The following is a 12,807-nucleotide window of genomic DNA, read 5'->3' on the forward strand; positions in this document are numbered from 1 at the left end:
TCATTTCCCTTAAATGCTAGCCATCTTAACTTAAGAAATATTTTACGTTGTAGTGTCAGCTTTACGTCTCGATTTTAATCTGGCAGTCAGATTGGTTGACAACTGCTAATCTAATGTACGAATCTCGAATCGATTTCTCCATGAAGTCGAAATACTTTAATACTGCTTATTACATCAAACGGAAACAACATGCTAACCAAATACACGTATTTATTTGTTTTTTGTCACAGCTTTGCAAAACTCGTACAGAAAAAACGTAAGATAAATCTTATAACGTCAATGTCAGTATAAATCAAGGCCGGTAAATTTTTAATCTATAATATATATCCTACTTCGCTAATTTGTAGCACTATTGATAGCAATATACGGATGATGTTGCTAGTTACGAAATAAAGCAGTAAAGCTAACTTGTATTTGTGTTTATTTGCTATTGAAAACAGTTTTCTTTACATAGTATCATGCAACCTTTTGTAGAAATGCAGCTGATAAACTATTCAAACCTTTTTAAAACAGTCTTTTTCACACGTAATCTAGCTAAACACCTACGCGAGGATGTTTAAATAAATAAAAATGGAAATGAAATGTGTTGCAGTAGCGGCTGTTTTATAACTAGATATTAATATACTGTATTCCAGTTCGACATTGAAAACGAGAAATGCCAAATTATATCCTATAGGTGTCGACTGGATTGGGCATCAAACAATGAGATTAATCTATAAATTAGATAGAATCAATATATATCGCAGTAAAGGTAATATATCCAGGACTACAGCTTTCAGAAATCACTTAATGACAGTAACATCTGTTTTGGCTTAAGCTCTCAATAATAATGAACAAATTTATAACTTTTTCGATTTAAAAACAAATTATGCAACATTTCTTTTTGTTTATACTAGTTTCTATAACTGCCTTAATTTGAAAGCAATCTTACGGATATATTACAGGCTAGAAAAGATACCGATTATTTTGATTTATTAAATGAAAAACAATTAATCTAGATAATTTCATTTTATCATTGGTTATACGAAATTCTTGCTTATTATATAGCTTTAATACAGCATTAAAATAATTCTGTACGTTATTTATAAATAATTTGTTTATTACTCAGCTGATTAAGATTGAAATAAAATATAATAAATTTAATTGCATTCATCTTAGAAATAATCTAGATCAACTGATAGAACTGAATTAAATTGAGAATTAAGATAAATTTAAGTCAAATTAGCTAGTACAATTGCTAAAGCTATACTAGAGTTGAACAAGCATTTAATTGTTACTGAACCTTTGGATCAAAATAAAATATGAAATGTAAATTCAATCGTTGATGACTACGTAAGTACTTTATTGGTGCCCCGACTACAATCCGTTCTTGGCTTTTATCAGTATTTTTACACATTATGTAATAGCATCTGTCAGTACCACATATCTCCTTCAAGGTTTTACTATTCTTGGAGAATATTGTATAAATTAATTATTTATAAATTTCCTTATATAATGCATCGAAAGATTTCTGTCAAAATTTTTAACTTTTTGAGATAACTAGAACTTCTAAAATATGGATATTACTTTATTTTCTTAATAATCTCTTAAACCATTAAGCTTTTATTATAGCACGGTAGCAACTAGCCGATCCTGTAGTGCATAGCTCGTATAATTCTCCTTATTTTAGGTTATTATTGGCTGTAAAGCTATCAATCTTGTGCACGGCTCTTTTGATCACAGCCCGCAGAAAAGTATTTTCAAAACGAAGAGCCAGATCTAAATTCTGTCACTTTCCTTTGACAGCTTTGGATACGAGATTATTACCTCAATATAATCATTTTTTGTGTCTCTTTGGTATAACTATACACATAACAAATATTAATTGTGTCAACTGTAATAATTGGACTTATTCCATGATACTGATCTGATAACTATCTAATGCTATTAAATTACTACGACAGTACAACATGAGATTATGATCTGAAAATAAAAACGCAGTCATTCGAAATTTAGTTACGATCTACCTTTAATATACGAAACTAATTACTTAAATTGTTTTTCTACTTTATTTTGGTTCTGGTAGTTACCTTGAAGACTGTAACTTTCCAACCATATCTTTTAATAGAATAAGCGCGCTAAAATTTATTTAATTTAGGACTACTTAACTTGCTAATTGTAGTATAGTACTTTCATTTATTCACACTATATCATTGATATTTAGGAGTATCGATACTTTGTTAAAACGTATTAGCATACATTTAAATTGATCCTATACGGTACGGCTATGCTATACTTCTCTTTTTTATACTTTTACTGTTAGTTGCTTAATATTGTACAATCTTGTTTTAATAGCTAAGATAAAATCCTATATTTTCTTTTTGTGGATGAATCAATACATTGCATGTGCTTGCTATATTCAAAATTATTGTAATATCTATTCAAAGATATTCAAGATGGATCCATACGATTCATTATTTAAATTTTTTAACGTGTTTATGCTCTAACTTGATTTCTTTCAACTAATACAGTAATGTGTTATATTATATAATGATTTAGCTGTTTCCGTTACAATTGGTCATTTTACCCCTTAATCAACTTTAGTAATTCGGGTTATGATACTTCTATCGATATCGACATAATACGCATTGTCTATTTTGTTAACATGATAGTTAATGACAAACAAACTTGAAGATAATATAAAAGTTAACCTATTACTTTCAACATCCGCTTGATTAATTTCTTATAATACTACCATTACATCAAACTTTGATAGTCCTCTATATATCAGTAATATAGAGCTTAATTAAAGTAAAGTAAACAAAATAAGATTCTATCATTTGAACCGATGGGCTATATTTAGTAACTTAAGACGCAAATCAAAATTACGTTTTCCGGGCAGTAATCTACTACAATAATCTCAAATTGATGTGTAATGCATATTTATGTGCCATATAGCAAGCAGTGACTGTTATATCAGCTTTAGGATGCTCTACCTCGGACCGGCACAAAGAATTTCAAGTACAGAAATATATCTAGTTGAACCTCAGCAAATCAAGATTTCTCTAGTAATTGATAGATTCTGCTAATTATCGTTTTGAGTTTCGTTCGGGTTTTTACGAAAATATAGTATTTAAGAAGATTGTAGATTCAATATAGTGAAGTAGAATTGAATAGAATCATTTTTGGAGTTACAGTAGCATTTATTATAGTTATTATTGTAGTAGAAGTAAGGATTAAGATCAGATTTTTCGGACTTATCGGCAGTCCATCATTATTTACCATAAATTATATAAACATTGTCGGTTCACAAAATGGATGTATTAATTTCGGTGGTTACCGATATCGTTGTAAACTCAATTTTTTGAATATCTAAAAAATAGTTCATTCATTGAGTTAATAACATTATCCTTTAAATTAATATTATAATTTTTCAAGCTTTGCATAGAATAGTCTTTCCTTGTTAAGATCAATTTTAAAATAAAGAAACAAATACAGTCCAAAAATTTATACTAAAGATTGTTGCTACTGTCTGCTTTGTATATTCCTGCAGTCAATATAAGAATTTCAAATGCAGCGGCTCCCCGGCAACCGTCTAACTTGAAATAAATCTTTCCCGCCCCCACTTAGTTACACAACTTAATTTTAGTATACTGGCAATGTCTACTTCAAGGTATTGAATCAGTAATACATAATATACAAAAATACTTACGTCATTTTATTCATTCCCAAGCAACTTGAAAAATTTACTGTCACGCTGACTATGCGGTTATGAATAGATCACTGTCAATAACTGTACCATGGCAACAGCAATCTAACATTTATCCAATCTATTTCATCAATGACAGATATTGTAGTAATTCTGTACACAAAAATGCTACTGTATATAGGTTAACATACATATAACTAACAATAGGTATATACTAAAGAAACAGCCTGCCACAGTGATGAAACATATAAAGCCATCATTGAATAGGAAAAGCAATTAGCATCGTTAGTAAAATCTAATCATCAAAATTTAAATTAGATAAAGACACTCACTACAATTGCTTGTGGCTTTTATCTTTCTAATCTCATCATAATAGCATCTTTAACATTTTAATAATAAATAAGAGGCGCATTTTCACCCATTGTTTTAATAGGTTATTATACTGTCGTCATATCAATTGTTATCCTCCAAGAAATCAAATGCAAAAATTAGCCGATTTTCGTACTATGTCTTAAAATGGTTTTATCCGAAAAATACCAACATCAACTACAGAAGTTATTCAATCTACAATTTATCATGTTGATGGAAATGAAATTTTACATCTCAAAAACACCATGTTATATTTTATATTATACTATCATTCATATCATAGTTTGTAAATAATAAGTCTTAGTATGAGGCAATATGGCATACTGTAAGTTATTTTATAGGCTTTATTTCGATGTTATAACATTGTACCGGAAGCTGCAAAGCCTAAACGTTTATATCTGTATGCCAGTGCTGTCTTAAATATTTGTTATTAGCCTTTATAATTAATTATTTAGTATAGTTGAACTTTACGAGATTTATTAGACTCGGCAATTACCGTAGTATTTCAGACTAAATAATCACTCATCGGCTAAAAGTGACATAATATGTATTATCATTATTCAGCTTCTCGTTTAGCAAAGCGGCCGAATAGTTTGCTGTATACCTATATGGTATAGTGGGCATAAAGACTAAAGTTAAGTCTATCAGAGTTTCTTCTTCATATTTTATTATTTCTGTATGCTTACAGATACAGTATTGCAAATCCAGAGACCTTATGCAGAATATTTCATATATTGCATTAGAAATGAAAGTGTATTTATAAAAGGTACTAGTACTTAAGAGATACTAAATGAAATACTAAATGATAAAATATTGATCACATTTTATATACAAAGTATACAATGTAATCGCTGTTGTACTCAGTATACGAAAAAATTGAAGCAGCGATCTTTTCTATACAATTTTTCACCCTTATTATTTAGAAGGATTGGCATCCTGTGCATTCATATTCTAAACTTTCTAATACTTACGATACGGTTTCATAAATGAAGTATTGCATCTTATAAATATTGTAAATGAATTATAAAAGAAATTAGGTCCGTTAACTCCTGAAGCGGATATGAATGATAATATTTGTGCTTCGACAGGTAAGGAATCATAAACGGCCTGGAAAAGGATAACCTAAACATTTGCATGTTCTGACTCATATGCGTTACCACAGTTCGATAAGCTGCAACCCACGCGATAAAAACACAATTTATATTCTCTTTTGTGTTTTCTATAATACGAGAACTAAAAATACCAACAGAATTTCTGGATTGTGGTCATAAATTGCTAAAATAAGTAAACCTTGAACTTTGATATTAATAATTCTATTGTGCTTTTTTATGCTCAAGGCTTTACGTAATAGCTTGTTCACATTTAAAAGATACTTATTTGAGGTAAATACGTCAAGCTGGTAGTGATATTGCCTTATTATACATTTTTAAGCAAATATCTTATCCATAATGGAATTGAGTAATAGCATGTGCTTTGATTCTTATAACGTATCTCGTTAATGTTACGTTTGCCTTGCTCAAGCGGGTAAGCATATCAAAAAATTAAGTATTCATTATGATTAACAATTTTTGGTTACTATTACCTCTTAAAGTTGCTAAGCACGTACTGTCCGTAAAGATGCTTAAGTTTTGAATAACAGAGGATATAATTTTCATTCAATTAATAGTTTTCAAATCTAGGACTGTGTTTATGTCGTAGTTGAATACACACAATGTATCATGTGGCGTATTATTATACAGTAATTTATCAAGGTTTAAACAGTGAGTGAAAAATTGATAATGAAATATTCCAGGTGATTCAATTTGGTTATTCGTTATTCAAATAAATTTCTAACGAATATCTAAACTATTTACCTTCTATGGTAGCCTGAGGTTACTATTAAATTTCAAAATCTTATTATACTTCACAATCGAGTTTCTAAAGTGCTTACACCTGTAAGCTAACAAGCCGCAATAAAGTATTGAATGATAAGTTTGGTGGGCTTTAACAAATAGCATCTTGTATTTGCACCTAAGATTACAAAATGTTTATGAAATAGTATTAATTAAATGGATTCATGATTGACTTTGTGGCATGTTTAACTTAAATTACGCCTTGAACTAAATTCAACATTTCACTATATTGATGATTGCAAAGTTGCAATTACGCTATTACTATTGCTCTATAACTGCTTCGCTAGCTAGTGACTGCTTTAATTTAATCAACTACTGCAGTTTGTTCGATCCATCATTCCCGAAATTTTACAGCGTCTTACATATTAAGATATTCTTTGAGGAGAAAAATTTGAGAATCTTATGTAATGATGATTTATTGCGACAATAACTAGGAAAGTCTCTTTCTTTCACTATACTAAACGGTAGACAGGTGTTGAAATTACGTAACAAAATCTATTAGAAATAATGTAATAGTAATTAATATGATACAATCAATCGAAAAAATCGCAGGTAGTGTGAAAATCCTATAAATGGTAATAAAAATTTATCATGGTAATTTTGAATGACGTATCGTTATTTGATTACATTTACCATCCTCTGTCTCATAGTTTGATGTTACCAGATGATGGGTAACGATTATGTAATAAATATTTAAAATCTCCATTATGCTTAAAATGTTACCGCATGTAAGCGGTAAATTAAATTTAAAGTAAATCTGCTAACATGTTAATATACTGATGATGAGACATGATAGTTTTTCATCGAAGGTTTTTACTTCACTTGTTAGTCACACTAACTCCGCTGCTGTAATTGAAAATCATTTCCGATCTGTATTGCAGGTCAAAAACTTTAGGATATTATTCCATTGTAGACGTTAATAATACGTTTGAACGGAATAAGGCCGTAGTTGACGAGACATATTTACAGTAATATCATGAGCCTGAAAAATTTGCAAAATTTATCGTTAATATCATGACAGCACTCAAGATTTTCATGAATAGGATGTCTTACTGAAAGTTTTAGAAATAATATATGATTTTTGGGTAAAGTAATTGTATTACGATATTTTTTATTAATTTTGACATTCCGTACACGCCTTGCGTGTGGTCAATTAGTCTCATGTCATTTTCACAGCTTTCTTCTATAATATTCCTGGAATTAATTATGAGACAGTGATTAAATGCTCTTCATATAGTAATTATGTGAGCACCAATTCAATGCAATCCTGAGAACCTTCCAACAATAAAGAATTATACTGTACTTCATATTACATCTTAACAGAGAAATACTGTCTGTCATTGTAACCATAATTCCCGTTTATGTGATTGTTACTAGAAGTTGCAAACAGTTTCTACTGTTAAAATTTATTTCAGAGTACCGTATAACTGGAAATCAATATATGTCGGAGCTAAGATTAACTACTATGTAGTCACTTTAGATAACTATAACAAATAATACCTTACTTTTTAATTGAACTATCAAGCATAGATATACCTAGCCAGGCGATTACTAATGAGGCATTTAATTTAGAAATAATATAAAGTAGGCTAGACTGGATGACAATTTCTTTTAAACATTCTAATATTTCTCGCTGATATGCGCAATTGCGAAACTGACCGTGTTATATAATCGTATGTAATGAGACAGTTGCTGTATATGGTATGTTATTCAATTTTGTCATTGATATCCCGTCTACGTAATCACTAAAGCTTTAAATCATTTAATTGCGTTTATTAAATACAAAACAATAGCCAATTCAACTAATCTATACCAAGAATAAGGACGCGATTTCAAATTTTTTAGTTCATCTAGAACGGATAATTTACGACTTTTATTAAATTTTAACCTTTTTCCATCCTCTATCACGTGATAATTACCTATTGGCCCCAATTTTTATTTTACAATATAGCTACCTGATAGGATTACTTTTCCGCTAATAATCATTAAAGCACTTTTAATTTTCAGCAAACGAGCATTGCCGCTGTTTGCTTAAATCACTCTGCTGGATCAAAAGGTGAGGTATAAATAGAACGATACAAATGCTAGGATTACTTGAGTCAACAAATTATTTTTATCAAATCTTTTACTCATCAACTGTTGTAGGCTATAAATAAATAATATGTATATTGCCATGCCTTATGGATATGCAAGCAATTTTTTATAGCGCCTTAAGATGATCGTGGACTGTTTAAAATAATAATATGGGCAACCCTTGAAACAATAATATCCCTATATAAAAAGATGACCAGCTATTGTTAATTGATAGTATCTCTATGGGCTCCTATCTTGAATTACAGGCTAATTCTATTATTCAATGATTAATAATTAATGTATTGATATAAAATCTTTAACAACAGAGCATAACTACAGCTAAAACATATTATGGTTTGTATCGTATTGTCTAGTAAACAGGATGTCAAATATTAAAGGTAATCAAATATAATATTATACCACCTGGAAAAAATATGATTATTCATATAGTAGGCTCCAGTTTCATTAATCATAAAAAGAAATCATGTTTATTCATTCTATTCAATTTAGATGGCAAGCAGAAGAATGCTTTACAGTGTTTGCAGTGCCTCGAATACTCGGTGCTTATTCTATTGTTGTTTGTCTAATCTCTTTAATTGCTAACATCTATAAATAGTGCTGGCACCCTTTGCCAAAAAATTTTGAAGTTGCACCTTAGAGAACTCATCGATTGAGTGTACTTGTCCGTAAATCGAATCAAAAATTGTTCAAAGTCCTACTCAGAAAGTAAGCTTCTTATCATTATTTTATCTTATCGTAGTGATATGTTTGATAATTTATTTATGCTAAGCATTAAAATAAATTAAATGAACAGCAACTACTACTAGTAAATATCATGTATGATTTGATGTATCTGTCAAATTATCGCCAACTTGATCATATCGGCTATCCAATGGTGCTAACATTTAAATTCTAATTTTATGGCCGATTAATGTAGGGATAATTTTATATTTTGACTGCAATCAATTCTATCAGAGGTAGTTATTAAATTAAAAGCGAATTAAAGATGACTTCCATGGCGTACAGACTCTTAGCCGTAACCGTTACAATGCTATTAACTACTTCGCTAATGGTAAGCTTTACCAGCTACAGAATGTTAATTTTTGTTTTCATTTTTACACATTTAATGCGACGTATTTTGATACAGACAAATGATATTTCGCATATGCTTATCAACAGCATCGCTAGCATATAGTCTTACATCTTTTATTCAATGAGTAATGTACTATGATCAAATTGTAAACACTGAAATAGATATTTTAGATAATAAATATCGGCTTCACATCGTGTTTATTTTCATATGTTAATTCTCATAGAATTAATACCAATGATTCTGTATCGGCTTCAGATAAATTTTAGTTAAATGAAAAACAGTAGACTGCATTGTTATAGGATCTTAAGCATAATCATATTCACTCATTGCCAGTATAGAAGTGATGAAAAGTAAATAGATGGACAAGAAATCGATAGCTAAAGATCTTTAATTGAAGCAAATTAAGAAAAAGTAAATGACTTAATAAGCGAGATTATTACATATTCCAAGATATCCTATCAATATAAAGCCAATATAGAATAGTCCGAATATCAAATAACATTAGTAATATCAAGAATTGGTGTAATAACTACTATTTTTCGCAGAATTAAAAGTATAATCTATAGAATACCATAAAAGTATTAATTCTATATACTGTATAGTAAAGTAATTGTAATTTACACCTCTGATCAATTCTATTATACGCGTCAGTAAATAGCGATATGATACCCGATATCTTTCTTTCATATCATTACATTCCAATAGCAGATACAATGCACGACACGTTGATCTGATATCTTATTCACGAAGTAATAAAAAGACATACTTTCTAGTCACAGAATATAGAATCGACCACTAGAAAGTCTTACAGCACTATAACTAATGATGCTAAGTTCAAAATTTTAAACTATGCATCAGTTAATCCACAGCTAACTTTAATTATCAGCTATGATTAATTTGCGTTCTCGCTTATCCTACAGGCATTTGCTAAAGATAATTATGATCTGCTCGTTAATAAATATCTGACTTTAAAATATCACATCTATTTAGTTTGCTTTGTAAACATTCATATTTTAATTTTTCCTATAGGCTTTTGCTATAGACAATTATGATCCGCTAGTTACTAAATATCTAACTTTAAAAATATCATTTCTATTTAGTTTGCTTGTTACAAATATTCATATTTTCGTTTTTCCTATAGGCTTTTGCTAAAGATAACAATGTCAGTGAAAAAGATTCTAATTCCGAAAATAGCAACGACATCACTAAACGTGGGGGGCAACCAGCGGGCGATCTATCGGATTACTTTTGTGTGATAGAATGCTTGGAAGATGACGAAGATAGAGATGTAAGAGCAATTCGGGAAGCCAAAGATTTCCTGGACCATTTACCAGAAATTACCCATTCCCAAGCAAGATATAATTCGGACAAGATTGGCACACTGTTTAATTTGTATGAACGCGGGCGTAGGCAAGGTAGACGAGCAATGCTCAATGACATTATGTCGGGCTTAATCCACAATAAGGGTGTCTTTAAAGCTGTCAGCAGAGATGAACTGGAGGATGATGAGAATGAGAAAGCAAACTGCAGTAAAGAATGTATGTTTAAAGGATTTTTTGGCCGCGACAGCAAACCTGATCGTATTGAAAAGGAACGAGAGAATGCAGTTATGACCGCTTTAAAACATCGCTTTTACGTCGGCCAACCTATCCGATACGTAGAAGATATTATTGGAGAAGGCAAAGTAGCAAAGAATACAGAAATTAGGCACCGTCAACAGATGAAAAATGCGGAAAATAATTTTAAATCATATTTAAGAAAAATATCCCTTCGAAATGGTCGATTTAACCTCAATTATAACTAAATGAAATTAATGACATTTTGCAACGACGTTGGCACTCTGCCCATCAGCAACTATCCTCTTAGAATACAATATAGAAGCTTACACTTGTAGTATTAGGATCTTATTTAGGCATTTAATATAGAGAAAGTTGTTCTCTCTGTTGTCATCATTATGAATTACTGGAATACAACTCTAACATGGAATATTGCTATCGTTGTACTCTTCTCTTATAATCACTTTATTTTGCCTTCAACGCTGCCAAATGTAGTGGACAATGATACAGCTATTTATGTAAAGGGTATTACGCTAAAATACGCTCTTCCTACCTTGTCTATAGAGTACAATAATAATTATGATAATGTGCCTCAATGTTAACGCAACAATGGCAATATTGCATATTTTTCCTAATTCTCCTAGCATGATGGTGGTGAGCGATAACTAAACGTCATTTAGTCAGCATGAATATAGCAATGTTGCATTGGACTATAACTTTATCGCGACTTTGATACAGAATGTTTGTTTCAATAACATCGCGTAGTCCGTAAATAGCATTCAAAGTTATTGTGCAATTCATTTTATCCGTTTCATTGAAGACGCTACATTTCAGTTATTTGCATATGCGTTTGCATTAATAGATCCAATAAATAAATAAATAATAAGAGAAATATATACACTTCAAAGAATATAATCAATCAGGCATGATGGAGAAAAACAACCTGACCTATTTTATTTGCAAGTCAATGTTGTCGAAATTTCTGCCATTTGACCCTTTCTATGATAGATGCTGAGTGACCTGGAATGGAAAAAAATAAAGAAGTAGCACCCGTCCAATTGTAAATAGTGTACGCATACTGTTCATTTTTAAATCTCATGCACAACCCTATGCTATTCCTTTAGAAGTCATAATACCATTCTCAGATTCCAACTCCTGTCAAGACTCCATTTTCCTTTTCAGTATTAGCAATCGATCTTGCAGTCTGCATTGTCCATCGGAGGATCATGTGAAATGAGTCAAACAATGCATCCGCCTTGGATTTCACTTTCTCATTAAATCCTTGTTTTGACATTAAATTCTATCTTTATTGATTCCATCTCAACTACGATATTAAGACAGAATACTGTCAGTTCTGTATTGTCGCAGTTGATTATTCGTGATTGCTGGAAGGGGTCGATTATATCATCTATCCATCCATCCATCAAATGATATTGATGCAATTCTACGTGTGTCACGTCATGAACTACCAGATGTTTCCCCATTAAGTAGTCCATGGTCACGCAATAGCGTGAAATTTCCAGGCGTTTTAATTGGGATTTATTCTATATTCTTCTTCAGTAGTTGCACCTTGCAGCTGGTGATAATGTACCCATTTGAGTGCGAAGTTTACTGAATTTATGATATACCTAGTCAGTTTTGGAAAATAGGTAATTAATGCCAAAGAGTGAGTTTTATATAGAACAATCGTATCGATAGGCAATCATCCTGATTCCTTCCGCTCGCGTTGATGGCTCTCAAGCGGATGCCTGCCAACTAAGAAATGATTATTTTGGGCATTTTGTGATCGAAGCAGGAATGCCCCCCCCCCCATTGCATAGCAATCCTACGATAGCTTTAAACCAGCGATGTTGCATTTCACCGGCGTAGACTACTACGCCCAGCACTGCTAAAACAAGACTTAATATACACTCTGTAGTTCATTGGATGAGTTTTTAGTCGTGTTTTCACTGCAATAATCGATCGTGCATAACATCATTTTACAGTATAGCTGTGCATTATGTAGTTCATTGGATGAGTTTTTAGTCGTGTTTTCACTGCAATAATCGATCGTCCACAACATCATTTTACAGTATAGCTGTGCATTAATTAAGTGTGCAATCCACTGCCTCCATCCGTATGGATGTTCCGGTTGAT

At 31.1% G+C, this 12,807-nt stretch overlaps 1 protein-coding gene across 1 annotated transcript; it reads left to right on the top strand.

Annotated features, from left to right (window-relative positions):
* Positions 1-9,028: 9,028 nt before the first annotated feature.
* On the top strand, positions 9,029-10,919 carry TRIADDRAFT_51386 (uncharacterized protein; the record flags this gene model as incomplete). The annotated part of the gene is made up of 2 exons (XM_002107621.1): positions 9,029-9,094; positions 10,257-10,919. The coding sequence occupies 2 exons, from the start codon at positions 9,029-9,031 to the stop codon at positions 10,917-10,919; spliced, it is 729 nt and encodes a 242-aa protein (XP_002107657.1).
* Between the last annotated feature and the right edge of the window lie 1,888 nt (positions 10,920-12,807).

The sequence above is a fragment of the Trichoplax adhaerens genome, genomic scaffold (assembly GCF_000150275.1).
Source record: "Trichoplax adhaerens TRIADscaffold_1 genomic scaffold, whole genome shotgun sequence".
Classification (NCBI taxonomy): domain Eukaryota; kingdom Metazoa; phylum Placozoa; class Uniplacotomia; order Trichoplacea; family Trichoplacidae; genus Trichoplax; species Trichoplax adhaerens.